Genomic DNA, 25,370 nt, shown 5'->3' with positions numbered 1-25,370 from the left:
TCGTGGGTTCCAATCCCGGCTCCGCCAATTGTCAGCTGTGTGACTTTGGACAAGTCACTTCACTTCTCTGTGGGACAACCTGATCACCTTGTATCCCCCCAGTGCTTAGAACAGTGCTTTGCACATAGTAAGCGCTTAACAAATACCAGCATTATTATTATTATGGGTTCAAATCCCGGTTCTGCCAATTGTCAGCTGTGTGACTTTGGGAAAGTCACTTCACTTCTCTGTGCCTCAGTTACCTTATCTGTAAAATGGAGATGAAGACTGTGAGCCCCCCGTGGGACAACCTGATCACCTTGTAACCTCCCCGGCGCTTAGAACAGTGCTTTGCACATAGTAAGCGCTTAACAAATACCGTCATTATTATTATTATTATTATGGGTTCAAATCCCGGCTCCGCCAATTGTCAGCTGTGTGACTTTGGGCAAGTCTCTTTACTTAATAAATGCCATCATTATTATTATTATAGGGGAATTCGAGAACATCTTTGGAAAATCATGTGTTGGGGGTCCGGACTGTTAAAGCCCCTTGGAAATGGCCCCCTACCCAAATCGGTCCTGCAGCGGGACTTCTTACTCCGGGCGGACCAACTTCCGCAAACCAACTTTTTGGCTTCCCTTCCTCTTTACTTAAGTGCTTAGTACAGTGCTCTGCACACAGTAAGTGCTCAGTAAATACGATTGATTGATTCTCTGTGCCTGTTACCTCATCTGTAAAATGGGGATGAAGGCTGTGACCGTGGGACAACCTGATCACCTTGTAACCTCCCCGGCACTTAGAACAGTGCTTTGCACATAGTAAGCGCTTAATAAATGCCATCATTATCATTATTATTATTAAGTAGAGTAGTAAATAAGTACAAGTCAAATAAATAGAGTAATAAATCTGTACAAATATACAAGTGCTGTGGGGAGGGGAAGGAGATAGGGTGAGGGGGCGATGGGGAGGAGGAGAGGAACAAGGGGGCTCTTCGGGTTCTCATGAGACTGGGGAGAAGGTCAAATAAGAGACCAACTGTCTTTCTTTATACCTTCTCTCTGAGCCGTTTCTGTAACACTTGCACTCTTTCTCTATCTACAGCTCTGAAAAGATTGAGAGAGGCTGCCAATGCAAATGACTTAGAAACAGGTAAGATTTCCCAGTGGCGACATGGAAAAGCAACTGAATAGTCTTCTAGACTGTGAGCCTACTGTTGGGCAGGGACCGTCTCTATATGTAGCCAACTTGTACTTCCCAAGCGCTTAGTGCAGTGCTCTGCACACAGTAAGTGCTCAATAAATATCATTGAATCATCATCATCAATCGTATTTATTGAGCGCTTACTATGTGCAGAGCACTGTACTAAGCGCTTGGGAAGTACAAATTGGCAACATATAGAGACAGTCCCTACCCAACAGTGGGCTCACAGTCTAAAAGGGGGAGACAGAGAACAAAACCAAACATAGTAACAAAATAAAATAAATAGGATAGATATGTACAAGTAAAATAAATAAATAAATAAATAGAGTAATAAATATGTACAAACATATGTACATATATACAGGTGCTGTGGGGAAGCGAAGGAGGTAAGATGGGGGGGATGGAGAGGGGGACGAGGGGGAGAGGAAGGAAGGGGCTCAGTCTGGGAAGGCCTCCTATGAATGAATGAATAGGAGGCTTTCTTAGGGAGGTCCCTATGTTACCATTGAAGGTCCCTATGTTACAACCTTCTAGACTGTGAGCCCACTGTTGGGTAGGGACCGTCTCTATATGTTGCCTACTTGGACTTCCCAAGCGCTTAGTGCAGTGCTCTGCACACAGTAAGCGCTCAATAAATACGATTGAATGAATGAATGAACCACTGCTTTTTAATAAATGGTATTATGGCTCTAAGCACTGGGGTACATACAAGCTGATCAGTTTGGACACAGTCCATGTCCCACATGGGGCTCACAGCCTTAATCCCCATTTTAGAGATGAGCAGCTGAGGCACAGAGAAGTGAAGTGACTTGCCCAAGGTCACAAAGCAGGCAAATTCATTCATTCAATTGTATTTATTGAGCGCTTACTGTGTGCAGAGCACTGTACTAAGCGCTTGGGAAGTACAAGGTGGCAACATATAGAGACAGTCCCTACCCAACAGTGGGCTCACAGTCTAGAAGGGGGAGACAGAGAAAGAACAAAACATATTAACAGAATAAAATAAATATGTACAAGTAAAATAAATAAATAGAGTAATAAATACGTACAAACATATATACATATATATAGGTGCTGTGGGGAAGGGAAGGAGGTAAGGCGGGGGGGATGGAGAGGGGGAGGAGGGGAGCCAGAATTAGAATTAGGAATTAGAAAAGCGCTTACTATGTGCGAAGCACTGTTCTAAGCGCCGGGGGGCATATAAGGTGATCAGGTTGTCCGACGTGGGGCTCACAGTCTCAATCCCCATTTTACAGATGAGGTCACTGAGGCTCAGAGAAGTGAAGTGACTTGCCCAAGGTCACACAGCAGATGTGAGAAGCAGCATGGCTCAGTGGAAAGCGCACGGGCTTTGGAGTCAGAGGTCATGGGTTCAAATCCCGCCTCCGCCAATTGTCAGCTGTGGGACTTTTGGCAAGTCACTTCACTTCTCTGGGCCTCAGTTCCCTCATCTGTACAATGGGGATTGACTGGGAGCCCCATGTGGGACAACCTGATCACCTTGTAACCTCCCCAGCGCTTAGAACAGTGCTTTGCACATAGTAAGCGCTTAATAAATGCCATTATTATTATTATTATTATGTGGCGAAGCCGGGATTAGAACCCATGACCTCTGACTCCCAGGCTTGGGCTCTCTCCACTGTAAATCAGCCCTGCAAATAGTTACTCTCCTAACGAAAGTGATAGAACAGTTATACCTAGAGATGTAATAATTTATATTAGGGTAAGAGAGACGAATGCCAGTTATATTCATCCGTTTGCTACTTCCAGGAGCGAAAGGCAGATTTTGTGGATTTCTAATTTGGATTTATGTGCTGGGCAGCTAGGAAACAACTCACATTTTCTCTATTTGTCTCTTCACCTATTTCTGCGTTGGAAACATGACCAAAGCAGTCCCCAGCAGCTTCAACTGTTTTTCGGTGTATCGATTAAGCGCAAATTATCAAAATTCTGGATTGTCCAGGGGCCTTGGAGGCTGGGGCCGTGGAAACGGTTGGTTCAAGAGAGAATTTTAGTTTGAGCTTGAAATTTTTTTCTCTTCTGTAGGCGTGCGTGGCAAAGGTTATTGATACAGGAGTGATTATATTTACCTAGCACCTTAATTGAAACACAAAGAGTTATAGGCACGTTATCTGATGCCAGAATAATCATCCCTTTTCTGAGGAGCTGGGACTTTCCAGAGCTTAAGATGTAGTTTCTTGGGGGAGAAGAAGGGAAGAGGGCCAAGCATTGTCGTCTGTCCTTGGCAGAGATGAAAGTGACCCATCAGCTTCTGCCTTGGTTGAAGGCAATGCCATAATAATAATAATAGCATTTATTAAGCGCTTACTATGTGCAAAGCACTGTTCTAAGTGCTGGGGAGGTTACAATAATAATAATAATAATAATAATGGCATTTATTAAGCACTTACTATGTGCAAAGCACTGTTCTGAGCGCTGGGGAGGTTACAAGGTGATCAGGTTGTCCCACAGGGGGCTCACAGTCTTCATCCCCATTTTACAGATGAGGCCACTGAGGCACAGAGAAGTTGAGTGATTGCCCAAAGTCACACAGCTGACGATTTGTGGAGTCAGGATTTGAACCCATGACCTCTGACTCCAAAGCCCGTGCTCTTTCCACTGAGCCACGCTGCTTCTCACCTTCTCACAAGGTGGTCTTAATCCCCATTTTACCGATGAGATACCTGAGGCACAGAGAAGTGAAGTGACTTGCCCAAAGTCACACAGCTGACAGTTGGCAGAGCCGGGATTTAAACCCACGATGTCTGACTCCAAAGTCTGTGCCCTTTCAACTGAGCCACAAGACTTTGAACTCACTATGGAAAAATTATTCTGCCAGACACCAGAAAGTATCAAAGTTCTGCATAAGGGGATACAAGACAGGCACTCTGGGTAGTTATTATTACTAATAATAATAATATTATAATAATAATATAATAATAATAATAAATAGTATTTATTGAGTGCTTATTGTATGCTAAGCATTATTGTGCTAAAGCTGTATGTTTCAAGCACTGGGTAGGGACTGTCTCTATATGTTGCCAATTTGTACTTCCCAAGCGCTTAGTACAGTGCTCTGCACATAGTAAGCGCTCAATAAATACGATTGATGATGAGTAGATGCAAGATCATCAGTTGAACACAGTCCCTTTCCCACATGGGGCTCACAGCCTAAAGGGGAGGGGAAAATCCCCACTTTAGAGATGAGGAAACTTGAGGCACAGTGAAGTGAAGTGACTTGCCCAAGGTCACACAGCAGGCAACGGGCAGAACTGGAATTAGAACCCAGGTTTTTGCTACTTACCTCTCAGATGTATGTAGGCATTTATGGTTGGCTTTTCGGTGGTAATAAGTCCGGTGCCTCAATTCATTCATTCAGTCGTATTTATTGAGCACTTACTGTGTGCAGAGCACTGTACTAAGCGCTTGGGAAGTACAAGTTGGCAACGTTTAGAGACGGTCCCCACCCAACAACGGGCTCACAGTCTAAAAGTCTAGTCAATCTACCATCACCTGCTGACTTCTTTACCAGCTTTTTAGATATCAGCATTCTCAGCAGCTTAAAGGCCACCTTAATGATTTACAGGATGACGGACAGGATATTGGAATGATTAAGATAAATGTTTGGTTACAACCGAAGGAGTCGTAGAAGTAGAAAAAGATTTAGCATTTCAGCATCCGGTGGGAGTAAATCACTGTACTAAGCTCTTGGGAAATACACAACAGCAAATGACCACATTCTCTACCAAAAATAATTTATCCTGTAACGGGGGGGTGCAGATGTGAAAATATTTACAAGTATAGTTAACAGAGGAAATAATCGAATGTTTAGTTGAATAGTGTATATACAAGAGTGTCCAAGGTGGGTACATAAGTACGTAACTATAACTACTGGAGATTTTTAGTAGGTTTGTGCAACTTGGAGTGCTGGGAACTAATCAGGGGGGGAAAAAAAGATGGTATTTGTTAAGTGCTTTACTATGTGTCAAGTACTGTTCTAAGCGCTGGGGCAGATACAGGGTATCAAGTTAGACACAGTCCCTGTCCCACATGGGGCTCACACACTTAATCCCCATGTTTTACAGATGAGGTAACCGAGGCACAGAGAAGTTAAGTGACTTGCCCAAGGTCACACAGCAGACAAGTGGTGGAGCTGGGATTAGAACACAGGTCTTTCCGACTCCCTGTCCCACGCTCTATCCACGATTGCTGAGATGTGTCAGACTGGTTTAGAATAAATGAAGTGGAATTCATCTGTCTACCCTAATTACCCTAATTAAATGACGTTAAAATGACTTCCCTTCCCCACAGCACCTGTATATATGTATATATGTTTGTACATATTTATTATTCTATTTATTTATTTTACTTGTACATATCTATTCTATTTATTTTATTTTGTTAGTATGTTTGGTTCTGTTCTCTGTCTCCCCCTTTTAGACTGTGAGCCCACTGTTGGGTAGGGACCGTCTCTCTATGTTGCCAACTTGTACTTCCCAAGCGCTTAGTACAGTGCTCTGCACACAGTAAGCGCTCAATAAATACGATTGATTGATTTAAGACTTTTGGCAAATAATTTCTGGCATTTACCTTAGCTGGTTACAGGACCGAAATTGCAGCCAACTCTCACGGGCCTGGTACTCAGAAGTTCATGAGTTCTAATCCCGGCTCAACCACTTGTCTGCTGTGTGACCCTGGGCAAGTCGCTTCACTTCTCTGTGCTTCAGTTACCTCGCCTGTAAAATGGGGAATGAAACCGTGAGCCCCAAGAGGGACATGGCCCGTGTCCAACCCGATTTGGTCGTATCCATCCCAGCGCCTGGTACGTGGTAAGCACTCAACAAATGCCATTATTATTATTCATAATTTTCTATAGAGATGGGGGCTAGGGAAATCACAGGTAATAAGAATCTACCTGGATTTTAGAGATGCAACCTTGGGAAAACCCAAGTGAATGCCAAGCAGCTCAACGGAAAGAGCATAGTCCTGGGAGACTGGAGACCCCAGTTTGAGTCCTAGCTTCGCCACTTGCCTGCTGTGTGACCTTGGACAAGTGACTTAACTTCCCTGGGCCTCAGTTTCCTCATCTGTTCAACGAGTATAAAATTCTCTCTCCCACTTCAGTAGTATGCCTTGTGCGTGACAGGCCCTAGGTCTGATCTAATTGTCTTCTAGCTACCCTATTGCTCAGCGTAGTGCTTGGTATTATTACTATTTTTAGTATTACTACAGGGATGCAAAAATCCCACTTTAGCCGACTGTTCCAACTTCATACACTGCCAAAACTATGTCCAGAGCTGGTCACATGGATCCAGTTGGGAAGGTTTAGGTTTTATTTCCTCACTGGTGAAAGAGATAAATGAGCATTGAGATATCTGAGCCCAATAGGAGGATGGAAGAAAGGAAGCAAGAGGCATGAATAATCCACGCACTGAATACTCGGCCTCTGAATCATTCATTCATTCATTCAATCGTGTTTATTGAGCGCTTACTGTGTGCAGAGCACTGTACTAAGCGCTTGGGAAGTGCAAGCTGGCAACATACAGAGACAGTCCCTACCCAACAGCGGGCTCACAGTTTAGAAGACTTGATTGAGAGTTGTCTGTTTCCCTAGTGGCTTCTCCCAGCGCCATTTCGGAAACTGAGTCGCGTGCTTCCTGCCAGAAATAATTTGGTTAAAAAAAAAAGGGCTTTGAAGTCTCGTAGATTCAGGAAGCAGCAGAGTCGGTGAGTTTGGGGGTGGGGGTTTTTTTGGCAACAGAAATTTTTCCCCCACCATTGTGATCACCAGTATGAAGGTGTTGAACGCTTTCAAAATATAGCTCAGGACTGGGCAGTGTAGAAGTTGAATTCTTGAATTCTTCTAGACTGTTGTTGGGTAGGGACTGTCTCTATATGTTGCCAAGGTGCTTCCCAAGTGCCTAGTACAGTGCTCTGCACTCAGTAAGCACTCAATAAATACGATTGAATGAATGAATGAATTCAGTGGGGCTGGCCCAGGCCTTCTAAGAATTTAGAATTTAAGACTGGTAACTCAGACTACATGGAAAGGTGAGAAGTGGAAAAAGCAGACTTCAACCCATTGGAACTCAAAACCTGTCTAATAACAATAATAGTAATAATAATAATAATAGTGATAATTGTTAAGCTCTTGACGTGTAGAGAAGCAGCGTAGCCTAGTGGATAGAGCGTGGGCCTGGGTTCTAATCCCAGCTCCGCCACTTGTCTGCTCTGTGACCTTGGGCAAGCTACTGTGTCTCAATTCCCTCATCTGTAAAATGGGGATTAAGACTGAGAGCCTCATGTGAGACGGCTGTATCCAGCCCTATTTGCTTATATCCTCCCCAGCGCTTAGTAAAGTGCCTGGCACATAGTAAGCACTTAACAAATATCCTGATTATTTATTTATTATAAACTCACTTCAGCAACTCTTAGGTTTGGCAAATGAAACAACACTGCCTTAGGGGAAAGAACATGGGCCTGGGAATCAGGGGCCCTGGGTTCTAATCCCGGCTCTGCTTCTTGCCTGCTCAGTGACCTTGGGCAAGTCACTCCACTTCTCTGAGCCTCTGTTTCCTCCTTTGTAAAGTGGGGATTCAACACCTGTTCTCCCTCCTACTTTTACTGTGAGCCCCATTTGGGACATGGACTGTATATCACAATGGCATTTATTAAGCGCTTACTATGTGCAAAGCACTGTTCTAAGCACTGGGGAGCTTACAAGGTGATCAGGTTGTCCCACGGGGGGCTCCCAGTCTTAATCCTCATTTTCCAGATGAGGTAACTGGGGCACAGAGAAGTTAAGTGACTTGCCCAAAGTCACACAGCTGACAAGTGGCAGAGCTGGGATTTGAACCCACGGTTAACTTGTAACTACTCCAGCGCTTAGAACAGTGCTAGACACGTAATAAGAGCTTAACAAATACCATAATTAGTATAATTATTGGCAAGTAGGTTTTGGATTACGTCAGGCACGATTTCCAAGGGCCAAAAGTAGAGGAAGGCTGCTGGAAGTTTGGAGAACTCACAGAAGGACAGAAATAGGGAAGCAGCCTGGCCTAGTGGATAGAACACAGGCCTGGAGTAAAATGGGTCTAATCCCGACTCTGCCACTTGTCTGCTGTGTGGCCCTGGGCAAGTCACTTCGCTTCTCTGAGCCTTAGTTACCTCATCTGTAAAATGGGGCTGAAGACTGCGAGGCCCATGTGGGACAGGAACTGTGTCTAACCTGATTAACTTGTATCTACCCCAGCCCTTAGAACAGTGTTTGGCACACAGCAAGTCCTTAACAACTACTATAATAATAATTATTATTATTATATGAAATGTGTCCAACCCAATTAGTTGTATCTATCGCAGTGCATAGTGCAATGCTTGGTAAACGGTAAGTGCTTAAGAAAAAAGAAAAGACTTTAGAAAAAAAGAAAAATGCTTTAAAAAAGAAAAGACCCTGAGGATCGGACATTGGCAAATATAGTTTCCGTCTCTTAAAAGGGGAAAATCGTGCCTCTGGCTATTAATAGTAATAATAATGTTAGTATTTGTTAAGCGCTTACTATGTGCCAAACACTGTTCTAAGCACTGGGGTAGATACAGAGTAATCAGGTTGTCCGACATGGGGCTTACAGTCTTAATCCCCATTTTACGGATGAGGTAACTGAGGCACAGAGAAGTTAAATGGCTTGCCCAAGGCCACACAGCAGACAAGTGGCGGAGCCAGGATTAGAACCCACGTCCTCTGACTCCCAAGGCTGTGCTCTGTCCACTAAGCCACGCTGCTTCTCTGAGCCAGGGACCCAGCGGCTCAACCTCAGTAACGTGGGAGAAACTAGAAGGGCCTGGGGTCTGATCCCGGTTCTGCCAGATGTCTATTGTGTGGCCTTGGGCAAGTCACTTCCCTCCTCTGAGCCTCAGTTACCTCATCTGTCAAATGGGGACAGGGACTGTGTCCAACCCGATTATCCCGAACCTGCCTCGGCGCTTAGCAGGGTGCCTGGTACATAGTAAATCCTTCAGAAATGGCATAGAAAAACAAAAAAAAACAGGAGACGATTAAACATTTGCCACCGGGTGGAAGACCGTAGTTACCTGGACCTAAGCCACAAGGTTTTGTGGGGAGGAAATTTGCCAGACAAATTTCATTTCCTTTTCTGATAGAACGGCAGACCACCGAGTCAGGAGATGCGGAAGATGCCGATTGTCCTGGCTGCTTTTGATTTGTAATAATAATAATAATAGTGGCATTTATTAAGCGCTTACTATGTGCAAAGCACTGTTCTAAGCGCTGGGGAGGTTACAAGGTGATCAGGTTGTCCCACGGGGGGCTCACAATCCCCATTTTCCAGATGAGGGAACTGAGGCCCAGAGAAGTGAAGTGACTTGCCCAAAGTCACACAGCTGACAATTGGCAGAGCCGGAATTCGAACCCATGACCTCCGACTCCAAAGCACGGGTGAGCTGCATTGGCGAGCAGGCAAAGGAGTGGTGTTGTCCCCACGGCTCCCTTTGGGCAGGGAGCCACCGGCTCATAAGACACGCCCGAAGTCGGGGCCGTGGGTTCAAATCCCGGCTCTTCCACTTGGGTGACCTTGGGCGAGTCACTTAACTTCTCTAGGCCTCCATTCCCTCTTCTGTTAAATGGGGATGAAGACTGTGAGCCCCACGTGGGTTAACCTGATTTCCTTGTATCTACCCCAGCGCTTAAAACAGTGCTTGGCACATAGCGCTTAACAAATACCAACATTATTATTCATTCATTCATTCAATCGTATTTATTGAGCGCTTACTGTGTGCAGAGCACTGTACTAAGCGCTTGGGAAGTGCAAGTCGGCAACATAGACGGTCCCTATCCGGCAGCGTGGGCTCACAGTCTAGAAGGGGGAGACAGACAACAAAACAAGTTAACAAAATAAAATAAATAGAATAAATATGTACAAGTAAAATAAATAGAGTAATAAATACGCACGATTCATTCATTCATTCAATTCATTCAATCATATTTATTGAGCGCTTACTGTGTGCAGAGCACTGGACTAAGCGCTTGGGAAGTACAAGTTGGCAACATAGAGAGACGGTCCCTACCCAACAGCAGGCTCACAGTCTAGAAGGGGGAGACAGACAACAAAACAAAACAAAACATATTAAAATAAAATCAGTTGAATACATATGTACAAGTAAAATAAATAAATAGATTATCCCTCAGGGCTGCAGTGTGGCCCAGCAGATAGAGCACAGGCCTGGGAATCAGAAGGACCTGAGTTCTTATCCTGGTTCCGCCACTTGTCTGCTGTGTGACCTCGGGCAAGTCACTTCACTTCCCTGTGCCTCAGTTCCCTCCTCTGAAAAATGGGGATTAAGACTGTGAGCCCCATGTGGAACAGGGACTGTGTCCAACTAGATTTGCTTGTATCTACCCCAGCGCTTAGTACAGTGCCTGGCACATAGTAAGTGCTTAACAAATACTATTATTATTATTATTATTATTACACCTACAAACTCCACCAAGCATTTGCAAGAGCATTTGCAGCATTTTGCCCATGGGTGACAATCAATACTATTTTTTAAATATTTGCCACTTATATTTTTGATATTTTTATATATCAAAATATATTAAAATATAAAGTATAATATATTAATATTATATATTTTAATAATATGGTGCCAGGCATTATACTAAGTGTAGATAAAAGCTAATCGGGATGGACACAGTCCATGTCCCACATGAGGCTTGCAGTCAATCCCCATTTTATAGATGAGGCAACCGAGGCCCAGAGAAGTGATGTGACTTGTCTAAGGTCACACAGCAGACCAGCGGCGGAGCTGGGATTAAAACCTGGGATTAGAGAAGCGGCATGGTTTAGTGGATAGAGCACACGCCTGGGCAAGTCACTTAACTTCTCTGAGCCTCACTTACCTCATCTGTAAAATGAGGATTAAGACTGTGAGCCCCCCCCATGGGACAACCTGATCACCTTGTATCCCCCCCCCAGCGCTTTGAACAGTGCTTTGCACATAGTAAGCGCTTAACAAATGCCATCATTATTATTATTATTATTCTCAGTTGTTCTCCCTGCCCCAGAGCCGTCCAGTCCATTGACTGCCTCCTTCAATAGAGTCTACTGACAGTCAGTCAACAGTATTTATTGAGCACCTGCTCTACTGCCGAGCACTGTACTAAGCGCTCGGGGGAGGGCAGTAGGAGTCAGTTGGTCATTATTTAGCGCATACTGGGTGCTAAGCTCTTGGGAGAGTACAACAGAACAGAGTTGGTGGACGTGTTCCCTGCCCACAGTGAGCTTCCAGTCTAGAGTCCATCTTTTAGACTGTGAGCCCACTGTTGGGTAGGGACTGTCTCTACATGTTGCCAATTTGTACTTCCCAAGCGCTTAGTACAGTGCTCTGCACATAGTAAGCGCTCAATAAATACGATTGATGATGTTGATGTTGGGGCTCTTTCAGTGCCCTCTCAAGGGTGGGGAGAGCTCACCTCCTCCAGGAGGCCTTCCCAGACTGAGCCCCCTTTTTCCTCTCCTCCTCCCCGTCCCCCTGCCCTACCTCCTTCCCCTCCCCACAGCACCTGTATATATATATATATTTGTACAGATTTATTACTCTATTTATTTTACTTATACATATTTAGTACTCTACTCATTTGATTAATGATGTGCATGTAGCTATGATTCTAATTGTTCTATTTCGACACCTGTCTACCTATTTTGTTTTGTTGTCTGTCTCCGTCTTCTAGACTGTGAGCCCGTTGTTGGGTAGGGACCATCTCTCTATGTTGCCGACTTGTACTTCCCAAGCGCTTAGTCCAGTGCTCTGCACACAGTAAGCGCTCAATAAATATGATTGAATAAATGAATGAATGATTGAGGGACAGGGACTGTGTCCAACCTATCATTCAATCATATTAGGGGCTTTCTGTGTGCAGAGCGCTGTACTAAGTGCTTGGAGGAGTACAATATAACAGCAATGGTAAACCTCTTGTCTGCTCTGTGACCTTGGGCAAGTCACTTCACTTCTCTGTGCCTCAGTTACCATATCTGTAAAATGGGGATGGAGACTGTGAGCCCCACATGGAACAGCCTGATTACCTTGTATCCACCCCAGCGCTTAGAACAGTGCCTCGTACATAGTAAGTGCTTAACAAACACCGTCATCATCATCATCGGGCCCAGGCCTGGGAATCAGAAAGACGTGGGCTCTACTCCTCGCTCTACCACGTGTCTTCTGTGACTTTGGGCAAGTCACTTCAGCTCTCTGGGCCTCAGTTACCTCATCTGTAAAATGGGGATGAAGACCGTGAGCTCCATTTGGAACATGGACTGTGACCAACCTGGTTAGCTTGTATCTTAGAGAAGCAGCGTGGCTCAGTGGAAAGAGCCTGGGCTTTGGAGTCAGAGGTCATGGGTTCAAATCCCTCCTCCGCCACATGTCTGCTGTGTGACCTTGGGCAAGTCACTTAACTTCTCTGAACCTCAGTTCCCTCATCTGTAAAATGGGGATTAAGACTATGAGGCCCCACGTGGGACAACTTGATCACCTTGTATCCCCCCCAGCACTTAGAACAGTGCTTTGCACATAGTAAGCACTTAACAAATGCCATCATTATTATTATTATTATCTACCCCAGCGTTTAGTACAGTGTCTGGCACATAGTTAGCACTTTAAAAAATACCAGAAAAAGAGAGAGAGAGAATGTTATGACTCTATTTATTTTTTACTTGTACATATTCTATTTATTTTATTTTGTTAATATGTTTTGTTTTGTTTTCTCTGTCCCCCCCTTCTAGACTGTGAGCCCACTGTTGGGTAGGGACCCTCTCTATATGTTGCCAACTTGTACTTCCCAAGTGCTTAGTACAGTGCTCTGCACACAGTAAGCACTCAATAAATACGATTGAATGAATGAATGAATGAATGAATGAATGAGCAGTTTGGGTTGAAGGTTGGATGGAGGGGAGGTTGAAACTGGTGGTCACTACTGGAACGATATATGGAGTCCCACCATCCAGGCCATCCCATCCCTCACTGGCACGGATAATCAGGAACTGGATGAAAAGCTTCCCAGAGTGGGTCATTCCGTGCCCGGGACTCAAGCTCCTTGGCCAGCGGAGGTGTCTGAACCAGAAAAACATTTTGGGATGATGATGATGATGGCATTTATTAAGCACTTACTATGTGCAAAGCACTGTTCTAAGCACTGGGGAGGTTACAAGGTGATCAGGTTGTCCCATGAGGGGCTCACAGTCTTAATCCCCATTTTACAGATGAGGTAACTGAGGCACAGAGAAGTTAAGTGACTTGCCCAAAGTCACACAGCTGGTAAGTGGTGGAGCCGGGATTCGAACCCACGGCCTCTGACCCCCAAGCCCGGGCTCTTTCCACTGAGCCAGGCTGCTTTTGAGCAAAAGTCAGACTGGAGGTCGGGAGTGGGGAAATGGGGAGCGGGTAGACTTGGGTGGTTTGACGTTTAAGTGAAGGGGCCAAATAAGGTGTAAGTTATTTTAGTATCTCAACAGCATTGGCTCAGACTGGCTGCGGAGGAAGTGGTAAATCAATCCCCAAACCTGTATGTCTCAGAGTAAGAGGCGAACTTTCAAACCTGAGAATTTTCTTCCTCTCGCCACCGGTCGATGGGTTCGGTTCAGGTTGCGGCGGCTATAGCGAGACCGGCTGACTGATCTCCCCTTCCCCTATCAGGAGAAACCACTTGGGCGGGCAGCTCTGGCCTCCAGCCTACATGTAATAAATAATAAATAATTATGGTATTCGTTAAGAACTTACTCTGTGGCTGGCACTGTATTAACTGCTGAGGTGGATACAAGCAAGTAGGGTTGGATGCAGTCGCTGTCTCACGTGGAGCTTGCCATCTTAGTCCCCATTTTAATAATAATAATAATAATAATAATGGCATTTATTAAGCGCTTTCTATGTGCAAAGCACTGTTCTAAGCGCTGGGGAGGTTACAAGGTGATCAGGTTGTCCCACGGGGGGGCTCACAGTCTCAATCCCCATTTTACAGATGAGGGAACTGAGGCCCAGAGAGTGAAGTGACTTGCCCAAAGTCACCCAGCTGACAATTGGCAGATCCAGGATTTGAACCCATGACCTCTGACTCCAAAGCCCATGCTCTTTCCATTTAGCCCCACTGCTTCTCATTTAACAGATGAGATAACTGAGGCCCAGAGAAGTGAGGTGACTTGCCCAAGGTCACACAGCCGACAAGCGGCGGTGCCAGCGGACGTTGTCGTTTGTTTGTCGAGGAGCAGCGTGGCCTAGTAGTAGCTAGATCATGAATCCGGGAGTCAAAGGGACCTGGGTTCTAATGCCGGCTCCGCTACTTGTCTGCTGTGTGACCTTGGGCAAGTCACATCACTTCTCTGGGCCTCAGTTCCTTCATCTTTAAAATAGGGATTAAGACTGCGAGAGTCCCATGTGGTACCGGGACTGCATCCAGCCCAATTTGCTCGTATCCATCCTAGCCCTTAGTACAGTGCCTAGCACATAGTAAGCGCTTAACAATTCAGTCAGCAAATAGCATTTATTGAACACTTACTGCGTGCAGAGCACTGTACCAAGCACTTGGGAGAGTATGATATAACCATGTAACAGACACATTCCCTGCCCACAACAAGCTTACAGTCTAGTTATTATTATTGTCTCCTCTTTCATTCATTCAATAGTATTTATTGAGCGCTTACTTTGCGCAGAGCACTGCACTAAGCGCTTGGGAAGTACAAATCGGCAACATATAGAAACGGTGCCTACCCAACAACGGGCTCACAGTCTAGAAGGGGGAGACAGACAACAAAGCAAAACATGTGGACAGGTGTCAAGTCGGCAGAATAAATAGAAATAAAGCTAGATGCACATCATTAAGAAAATAAATAGAATAGTATATCTTCTCCTGAGCTAGCCCCCAAAGCCATTGCCCGAGAAGCCCGTTTTGACTGGCTCTGACTTTGACTTGACGACTCCAGCTAATGGAGCCAAACCCAAATTCTGCTCAATCCTCCGGATTTAGAGAGGGCCCAGATTCATTCATTCATTCAGTCATATTTATTGAGCGCTTACTGTGTGCAGAGCACTGTACTAAACACTTGGGAAGTCCAAGTTGGCAACATATAGAGACGGTCCCTATCCAACAGTGGGCTCACACTCTAGAAGGGGGGAGACAGAGAACAAAACAGAACATATTAACAAAATAAAATAAATAGAAGAAATATGTACAAGTAAAATAAATAACTAGAGTAATAAATATGTACAAACATATATACAGGTGCTGCAGGGAAGGGAAGGAGGTAAGGTTTAACTCACTAATCTGTCATCCTTTAGAAACTGGCTTGGATCCATAGGCCAGATACCCCCTGCCCCCCCAGCCTCCGTACACAATCAATCAATCGTATTTATTGAGCGCTTACTGTGTGCAGAGCACTGTACTAAGCGCTTGGGAAGTACAAGTTTGCAACATATAGAGACAGTCCCTACCCAACAGTGGGTTCACAGTCTAAAAGGGGGAGACAAAGAACAAAACCAAACATACTAACAAAATAAAATAAATAGAATAGATATGTACAAGTAAAATAAATAGAGTAATAAATATGTACAAACATATATACATATATACAGGTACACTAGATAAGTCAAGGACAGTGACTCTCCTGATTGACGACAATAATAATAATAATAATGATGATGATAATGATGGTGTTTGTCAAGTGCTTACTATGTGGCAAGCACTGTTCTAAACACTGGGGTAGATACAAGGTTAAATCCCCCGTGGAGCTCGCAATTTAAGTAGAAGGAAGAACTGTAAGCCTGTCTCTAGACTGTTAGCTCGTTGTGGGCAGGAAACGTGTCGGTTTATTGTTATTGTGCAAGTGTGTAGTTCAGTGCTCTAGACACAATAAGCACTCAATAGATGTGATTAAATAATCCCCATTTTCCGGATAAGGGAACTGAGGCACAGAGAACTGAAATGACTTACCCAAGGTCCCACAGCGGACAGCCGGCGGAGCCGGGATTAGAACCCAGGTCTTCTAACTCCCAAGCCCGTGCTCTTTCCACTAGGCCACCCTGCTTCTCAAGGGACAAGCCGAGGGAAAGGATCTGAGCTTTCTCTGGGAGAGAAAAGAAGGGGAAAGGGAGGGCAGTCCCGTGGTCGGGGATTGTCATTGTTTTTTTGTCGTATCGTACCTTCCCAGGCGCTTAGTACAGTGCTGTGCATACAGTAAGTGCTTAATAAATACACTGGAATGAACGAATGAATCCTGTTTTGGGCAGGTAAGGCTGGTTATCCCACAGAGGAAGAAGTACATTTTTCCCCCGCCTCTGGCTGGCATTGCAGGGAGAGGAAGGGGTGAGCAGACGCCCCTTACGACTGTAAGCTCAATGTGGACAGGAAATGTACCTGTTTATTGTGCTATTGTACTCTCCCAAGCATTTATTACAGTGCTCTGCACATAGTAAGTGCCCAGTAAATATGATTGACTGATTAACTGGTGCTTCTCACTTGCAGATCTTAGATGGATTTGCTCTGTAGCCCTTGGGCCAGGACTGTCCAGGTTGCGGCTCCCTGGGGCTTTGCCCAAGGCAGGGCCCAGGCTCCAGGGATCCCTGCTGCCCACACCTACACACCCCTTGGCCTGAATTTGGGGTGAATGTTTCAGTCCGAAGTGAAGCCACCTTTTTCCTGCCAGTTTCTTCCCCGGACGTTCCCTCTCCTCCCCCTTCCCCGCTCCTTTCATCCCCTCCGCCTTCCCGGGGCCGGTGGACACCCACTGCCAGCTAACCCTCCCGTCTCCTCTCCCGCCGGTGGTGCCAGTGCAGCAGGTCTTGGAGGATGGGGCGGACCCCTGCGCGGCTGACGATAAAGGCCGCACGGCCCTTCACTTTGCCTCCTGCAATGGCAATGACCAAATCGGTGAGTGGCGGAATGGGGGACGAGGGGGAGGGGACATCTTGCCGGCCGGCCACGTGGCTGACAAAAGCATTCCTGTCCGGGGCTCGGCCATTCCTGGAGGCCACAGTCACAGGCAGAGCACTGGGGAATCCAGGGCCTGTTCCTGAGGGCCCTGAGAAGGGCCACGTCCCCTCTTTGCCCCCACTTATCCAGCAGTTTATTGGGAATGCTCAAACTGTTTCTTTTCTCCCTTCCTCCTTCCATCTCTCCTCACTCCTCTGCTTCTTCTTTCCCACCCATCCTCTCTCCCCTCAGCTAATTTCTCTCTCCCTGTCTCCCCTTCACTGCTTCCTCTATTCCCTCTGTTGCTTCCTCTCTCCCCTTTGCTGTTTCCACTCTTCCTCCTTTTCCCTCTCCTCCCCACTGCTTCCTTTCTCCCTTCCTTCCCCTCTCCCCTCCATTCCTTCTACTTTACCTCTCTACTCACCTCTGCTTCCTCTCTCCCTCTCTTCTGCTTTCTCTCTCCCTCTCTTCTCTCCTGTGCTTCCTCTCTCCCTTTCTTCTCTCTGCTGCTTCGTCTCTCCCTCTTCTTTCTCCCTCTCTTCTCTGCTTCCTCTCTCCCTCGTCTCTCTCTCTCCCTCTCTTCCCTGCTTCCTCTCTCCCTCTCTTCTCTGCTCTCTCTCCCTCTCTTCTCTCCTCTGCTTCCTCTTTCCCTCTCTTCTCTGCTTTCTCTTTCCCCTTTTTCTCTGCTTTCTCTCTCCCTCTCTTCTCTCCTCTGCTTCCTCTCTCCCTCTCTTCTCTGCTTTCTCTCTCCCTCTCTGCTCTCCCTCTCCGTCTTCTCTGCTCTCTCCCTCTCTTCTCTGCTTTCTCTCTCCCTCTTCTCTGCTCTTTCTCGCTCCCTCTCTTCTCTCTTCTGCTTCCTCTCCCTTCTCTCCTTCACTGCTTCTTCTATCCCTCTCTTCTGCTTCCCCTTCCCTTCCGCTCTCCCCTCTGCTGCTTCCTCTCCCCATCTCCCCTCTGCTGCTTCCTGTCTCCCTCCGTCCCCCTCCCACTAGTTCCTCTCTCTCTCATCTCATCTCCCTCTCCTTTTCCCTCTCGCCTTGCTTCCGTCCCAGATGAGTTAAGAGACTGAGAGAATGCCTGTAGAGCACTTCCAGTTTTCAACGAAAAACAGTGTGAGGGTGAGAGCACCTCTTCTGACTAGGAACAGCTTTTCCCCAAGTCCTCTCCCCGGCCCTGCCCCCAACAAGCTCGTAAAGGACACAACGTGGCTACCGGCTCTAATGGCTTTGTGGTCACTTGGCAATGGGCCCACCATCCAACCACCGTCGCAGTCCTCTAATTGACCCTGGAGATCAAACCTTAGTCAACAAATCAACTGGTCTCCCTTCCACCCTCCACAAAGGGTACAACATCGGTGACAATGTCAGAGGAGGAGCTTATAGTCTAAGAGGGGAATGAAGAGCGACTCAGTCAAATCAACATGGAGATCTTTAGGCTGAGTGAACGATCCCTTATCTCGCTACCACATTTCCTCCTAAATGAGATTTCTTTATAAGCTAAATACTTTTAGCTTTCTTTGGCCCTGCCTCTTCGTTCCTTCACAGGAAACGCCTAGTTTTCCCATCACTTGGTCTGCCCTCCCAAACTCTTGCTGGATTGATCTTCCTACAATAGCCTTCAGTCACCTCTCTCCATGTCCAATCGATCAATTGTATTTATTGAGGGCTTACAGTGTGCAGAGCACTGAACTACGCGGTTGAGAGAGTACAGTATAACAGATTGCCCACAACGAGTTTACAGTCTCGGGGGGAGACATTAATATGAATAAATTATGGCAATGTATGGCTCCGTGGAAAGAGCGCGGGCTTTGGAGTCAGAGGTTGTGGGTTCAAATCCCTGCCCTGCCAATTGTCAGCGGTGTGACTTTGGGCAAGTCACTTAACTTCTCTGTGCCTCAGTTACCTCATCTGTAAAATGGGGATTAAGACTGTGAGCCCCCTGTGGGACAGCCTGATCACTTTGTAACCTCCCCAGCTCTTAGAACCGTGCTGTGCGCACAGTAAGCACTTAATAAATGCCATCATTATTATTATTACAAGTGCGGTGAGGCTGAGGGTGGGGTGAATGAAGAGAGCAAATACAAGTGCAAGGGCGATGCAGAAGGGAGTGGAATAAGAGGAAATGAGGGTCTCGTCAGGAGATGTGCCTTCAATAAGGCTGTGAAGGTGGATAGAATGATCATCTGTCAGATATGAAGAGGGAGAGCGTTCCAGGCCAGAGGCAGGATGTGGGCGAAAGATCATTGGCGAGACCTGGAGAAGCAGTGTGGCTCAGTGGAAAGAGCCCGGGCTTTGGAGTCAGAGGTCATGGGTTCAAATCCCGGCTCCGCCATTTGTCAGCTGTGTGACTTTGGGCAAGTCACTTCACTTCTCTGCGCCTCAGTTACCACATCTGTAAAATGGGGACGAAGGCCATGAGCCCCCCGTGGAACAACCTGATCACCTTGTAACCTCCCCAGGGCTTAGAACAGTGCTTTGCACATAGTAAGTGCTTAATAAATGCTATCATTATTAGATAGACAAGATCGAGGTACAGTGAGTAGTTTGGCATTAGAGGAGCGAAGTGGGTTGGAGTTGGAAATGGGAGGAAAGTAGCAAGCGGCACGTCCATTTTACCAGCGTTCCCTAAAAGGGAGATTGAAGAGAGCTCCCCAATAAAATACAGACTTTTCCAAAGGCAAACCAAGCTCTTGGGGTACACAACTGTACCATCGCCCCGTCCCACGACAACCCCCACAATCCCCCTGGGGGCGGGGGGGGGTCGGGAAAGGCACCCTAACTCCAGAGGACAGCATTCACTTTGAGAACAGGCTCAGAGTAGAGGGTGGGGGAAACAGAAGTCAAGAAGTAATAATAATAATCATAATGTTGGTATTTGTTAAGCACTTTCTATGTGCAAAGCACCGTTCTAAGCGCTGAGTGGGATACAAGGTGATCAGGTTGTCCCACATGGGGCTCACAGTCTTAATCCCCATTTTACAGGTGAGGTAACTGAGGCACAGAGAAGTTAAATGACTTGTCCAAAATCACACAGCTGACAAGTGGCAGACTCGGCATTAGAACCCATGGCCTGTGACTCCCAAGCCCGTGCTCTTTCCACTGAGCCACGCTGCTTCTCTAGGAAGCTAAAGACTCCTTGTCTCTTTCCAAGGGCCCTATTTTTCTTCAAAGATATCCCACAATATACTGCCGCCGGTCAGCCGTCTCCCTGGCCGCAGTCTCTCTGGGAACCTCAAACTGAGCTCATACCAACCCCACTTTCTCAAGGGCCCCGAGGACTGGCTTTCCCCAGCCTCTTCCCTGCCCGGCCGGGTACGAGAGGCCTCCTGACTGACTGAGAGAGGGCCACAACAGTTTCCGATGGGATTTCTCATTTCTAGTGCAGCTGCTTCTGGATCACGGGGCCGACCCAAACCAGAGAGATGGGCTGGGGAACACGCCGTTACACTTGGGTAAGTGCCCGGAGGCGGGGCAGGGGAGACCATCGCCTTCTGGTTGTTGTCCCAGGACTCCTGTCTTCAGCCCCTTCCCCTTAAACTCTGCCCCAGCCCCCAGGAATGGAACAGGGGGTCAACCCTGTGGAGTGGGAGGACGGGCTGTCCCGAGGCCCGGGCCACATCCGCAGGATGAAAGGGTCAGGAGTTGACCCCGAGGGAGGTTCTTTAACTGTGGCCCTCACCCTGGCTGACAGGCTGGCCCTACCCTGCCAACCATCTGGTATATATCAAGTGCTAGCCTGGGCATGGCACTGTGCCAGATGTTCCCCGGGGTGCATCAGAAGACACCTTTCCTTTTCACTGCACGACTTGCATCCGGGAATGAACCGGTGGGGGGACCAAGGAGACAGCCAAGGACGTCCGGCGGGTCCCAGGGAGAACGCGGGTCTTCCCTCCTATGGGGGTGATATTTTTTTTTTTCTGAAATTAAATGGTCCTGCCTTCTTCCCTCTCCAGCTGCCTGCACCAACCACGTTCCGGTCATCACCACTCTGCTGAGAGGAGGTAACACCGTCCCCTTTCCCGGGACCCTGCCGCTTCCCCCGGGCCCCTCCCCAACCGGCCCCTGTCTCCCTGCCTGCCCAGGCTCCCGCGTGGATGCGCTGGATCGGGCCGGCAGGACCCCTCTGCATCTGGCCAAGTCCAAGCTGAACATCCTCCAGGAGGGACACTCGCAGTGCCTTGAGGCCGTGCGGCTGGAAGTGAAGCAGGTCAGTGAGACCCTTCTCTCCCGCCCGGTCTCCAGCTCCCCCAGCTCCGGGGAGGGGGGAACAGTTTGCCCTGGATCAGCATCCAGTGGGAAATCTTGGACCACCCCAATACGGCACTGGCCTGCCCAAGCAGCGGCTTTGGAGGGACGGCCCCCTCGGCCGGCATCGGACGCTCTTCCAACCTCAAGGGTGCCAGCCTGGACTCTGCTTCCAGGAGCCGGGATTTTTCCATGCCCTGGTTTCTCCCGTCTTGGAGCCGGCCTCGCCAATGCCATCCTCAGCCGCCCTCCTCCCCATCCCTGGGCCCTCTGCAGGCTTCCCGGGGCCCCTCCCGCTGTCCCAGGCCCTCAGCCCTGCCTCCTGTTTCCAGATTATCCAGATGTTGCGGGAATATCTGGAACGCCTGGGGCGTCATGAGCAACGGGAGAGGCTAGATGACCTGTGCACCCGCCTCCAGATGACCAGCACCAAAGAGCAGGTGTGTGTGTGTGTTTGTGTGTTGTAGAATGGACAACACCCCCGGTGCATTCTGGAAATGGGGACAACCACTCTAAAGACCCGGTCGGATGCTTCGGTCCCTGTTCTAATTCAGATTTCACCATGTCCAACCTGTTTTTCTCGTCTCCTCCCCAGCGCTTAGTAATAATAATAATAATTCTAGACTGTGAGCCCACTGTTGGGTAGGGACCGTCTCTATATGTTGCCAACGTGTACTTCCCAAGTGCTTAGTACAGTGCTCTGCACACAGTAAGCGCTCAATAAATACGATTGAATGAATGAATGAATAATTAATAATAATAATAATGGCATTTATTAAGCACTTACTATGTGCAAAGCACTGTTCTAAGCGCTGGGGAGGCTACAAGATGATCAGGTTGTTCCACGGTGGGGGCTCACAATCTTAATCCCCATTTTACAGATGAGGTTACTGAGGTACAGAGAAGTTAAGTGACTTGCCCAAAGTCACACAGCTGACAGAGCTGGGATTAGTACAGTTCTTGGCACACAGTAAGCGCTTAACAAGTACCACAATTATTATTATTGCGATGGAGCCGGGGGCGGGTGCCTGGTTGATCGGACCAGTTGAGAACTTTGAGCTGGGTCCTGGGTGGTCCCGGCCAAACCCCATCCCTGGGAGCATTATTGGGGTCTCTCCCCCTCGCCCCCTCTCCATCCCCCCGATCTTACCTCCTTCCCTTCCCCACAGCACCTGTATGTATGTATATATGTTTGTACATATTTTTTACTCTATTTATTTATTTATTTTATTTGTACATATCTATTCTATTTATTTTATTTTGTTAGTATGTTTGGTTTTGTTCTCTGTCTCCCCCTTTTAGACTGATAGCCCACTGTTGGGTAGGGACTGTCTCTATATGTTGCCAATTTGTACTTCCCAAGCGCTTAGTACAGTGCTCTGCACATAGTAAGCGCTCAATAAATACGATTGATGATGATGATGATGAATTCAGTCCCCTATGGAAAGCCAAGAGTTGGGCGGGATCCTCAGTCAGGGCCAAGCAAGGCACCTAGAATAACACACCACTCCCTCTGCTCTTCCGAGTCGCCAAACGGAGGTGAGCTGGCAATAATGAGGGCCCCGTGGGCAGGGAGAGGGCACAGAATGCTCAATTTATGCCAATGCTGGTGCGAAGCAGCGTGGCCCATGAAAGGGGCACATACCTGGGCCTTAGGTTCAGATCCTGACCGCCACTTACTTGCTGCTTGACCCTGAGCAAGCCACTTGGTGTCTTTGTGCCTCTGTTTCCTCACCTGTAAAATGGGCATTAAATAAATACCTGTTCTCCTTAATAATAATAATAATAATAATGATGGCATTTATTAAGCGCTTACTATGTTGCAAAGCACTGTTCTAAGCGCTGGGGTAGATACAAGGTAATCAAGTTGTCCCACGTGGGGCTCACAGACTCAATCCCCATTTTCCAGCTGAGGGAATTGAGGCCCAGAGAAGTGAAGTGACTTGCCCAAAGGCACACAGCTGACAAGTGGCGGAGCTGGGATTTGAACCCATGACCTCTGACTCCAAAGCCCGAGCTCTTTCCACTGAGCCACGCTGCTTCTTCACTTTAATTCTCTGGGTCTCAGTTTCCTCATCTATAAAATGGGGTGTCAACATCTTTTCTCCCTCCTACTTATACTGTGAGCCCCAGTGTGAGATACGGACTGTGTCTGGTCTACGGATAGTGAAATAATAATAATAATGGTATATTTTAAACGTTTACTATGTGCCAGGCACTGTACAAATCTGTCCCAGCACTCAGTACAGCACTTGGTACATAATAATATTTTAAGACCGTAGACTGTAGACTCCCCCTAAGGCTGTAAGCTTGTTGTGGACAGGGAACATTAGTACCAACCCTGGTATATTTTACCCTCCCAAGTGCTTAGTACAGTGCCTTGCATACGGTAAGCGCTCAGCAAATATGATTAATTGATTGATCCCAACAAATAAGCAGCATGGCTCAGTGGAAAGAGCACGGGCTTGGGAGTCAGAGGTCATGGGTTCAAATCTCGGCTCCGCCAATTGTCAGCTGTGTGACTTTGGGTGAGTCACTTAACTTCTCTGGACCTCAGTTCCCTCATCTGTAAAATGGGAATTAAGACTGTGAGCCCCCCGTGGGACAGCCTGATCACCTTGTATCCTCCCCAGCGCTTAGAACAGTGCTTCTTTGCACATAGTAAGTTCTTAACAAATGCCATTATTATTATTAAATAACACAATTATTATTGTTATTACAGTGCTTGGCACATAATGTTTAACAAATCATCATCATCAATCGTATTTATTGAGCGCTTACTATGTGCAGAGCACTGTACTAAGCGCTTGGGAAGTACAAATTGGCAACATATAGAGACAGTCCCTACCCAACAGTGGGCTCACAGTCTAAAAGGGGGAGACAGAGAACAAAACCAAACATACTAACAAAATAAAATAAATAGGATAGATATGTACAAGTAAAATAAATAAATAAATAGAGTAATGCCACTGTTATTATTATTAGGATGAAGACTGTGAGCCCCCCATGGAACAACTTGATCACCTTGTAACCTCCCCAGCGCTTAGAACAGTGCTTTGCACATAGTAAGCGCTTAATAAATGCCATTATTATTATTATTATTATTATCAGCTAGCCCTCCCTGGACTCTGTCGTGGCTCCGAGGGCTTCAACTCTGGTTGTCTTTGTGACAGGTGGATGAAGTGACAGACCTCCTGGCCAGCTTCACCTCGCTCAGCCTGCAGATGCAGAAGATGGAGAAGAGGTAGCCGAAGTCCGAGAGGTCCCTCATCCGTCTCCCCTGACCTGCCACAGAATCCCCCTCGCCTCCCCCGCCCCGTTGGACCTCCTCCCCTCCGGAGGAGCGAGGAGCGAGGTCTGCCTAAGCTCGAGCCCCTGTTGGGGCTACCGAGGGCTCCTCTCCTTCCCCCCGCCTGAGGGATTTGGTCTGTGGAGGGTCTTCCCTTTGATCTCGGCCTCTGCCCCACCTCCCCACCAGACCGGTTTGGGATGGCTGGAACTCTGCCTGGATTCTTTGGGGCGTCAGTGCTCCCCAGAGGACACGCTGATTCTGCTGGCCTTGTGCCTGAGGACGTCCCCAGCAAACTAACAGCAGGACCAGTGTTCTCTGACATCAAAGACTCTGGTAGACTCCTCGCTCCCCCATTTCCCCATCCTCCCCCAAGCAGCAGGATGCGGGACCAGGGGGCTCCAGGTCAGCTCATTGCTCCTCCACTCCCTCCTTTCAGACTTCACAGGACAGTGGCAGGCGGAGGTTGAGTAGGGCCAGTAAGTCCCTTCTGTCTCCGGCCGCTGCCAGGGCTTGAGGAGTCGTCCTTTCACCGGCCCTTGGCTTTCAAAGGGGTGGCGAACAGGTGGCTAGCGGGAAAGCCCACAGCAGGAGAGATGGCATTAGAGCAGGTCCCATTGTTCCAAACCTTTGCTTTCCCAGGCCAGCTGAGGGGGGTTGCTTGGGGAACTGGTGACACCTAGGA

At 47.4% G+C, this 25,370-nt stretch overlaps 1 protein-coding gene across 1 annotated transcript in view; it reads left to right on the top strand.

Annotated features, from left to right (window-relative positions):
* ANKRD54 (ankyrin repeat domain 54) overlaps window positions 1-25,157 on the top strand; it is a 34,232-nt gene extending 9,075 nt beyond the window's left edge. The window contains exons 3-9 of the mRNA XM_038756080.1: window positions 1,084-1,131; window positions 17,012-17,110; window positions 20,532-20,603; window positions 21,105-21,152; window positions 21,234-21,358; window positions 21,729-21,836; window positions 24,570-25,157. Of these exons, the coding sequence (XP_038612008.1) occupies window positions 1,084-1,131; window positions 17,012-17,110; window positions 20,532-20,603; window positions 21,105-21,152; window positions 21,234-21,358; window positions 21,729-21,836; window positions 24,570-24,644 (575 nt within the window). The 3' untranslated portion in view covers window positions 24,645-25,157. The remainder of the gene's footprint in view (window positions 1-1,083; window positions 1,132-17,011; window positions 17,111-20,531; window positions 20,604-21,104; window positions 21,153-21,233; window positions 21,359-21,728; window positions 21,837-24,569) is intronic.
* Window positions 25,158-25,370: the final 213 nt, after the last annotated feature.

Source organism: Tachyglossus aculeatus, chromosome 14 (genome assembly GCF_015852505.1).
Source record: "Tachyglossus aculeatus isolate mTacAcu1 chromosome 14, mTacAcu1.pri, whole genome shotgun sequence".
Lineage (NCBI taxonomy): Eukaryota > Metazoa > Chordata > Mammalia > Monotremata > Tachyglossidae > Tachyglossus > Tachyglossus aculeatus.
Note: the sequence above shows the minus strand (reverse complement) of the source record. Positions and strands in the feature narration are given on the sequence as shown.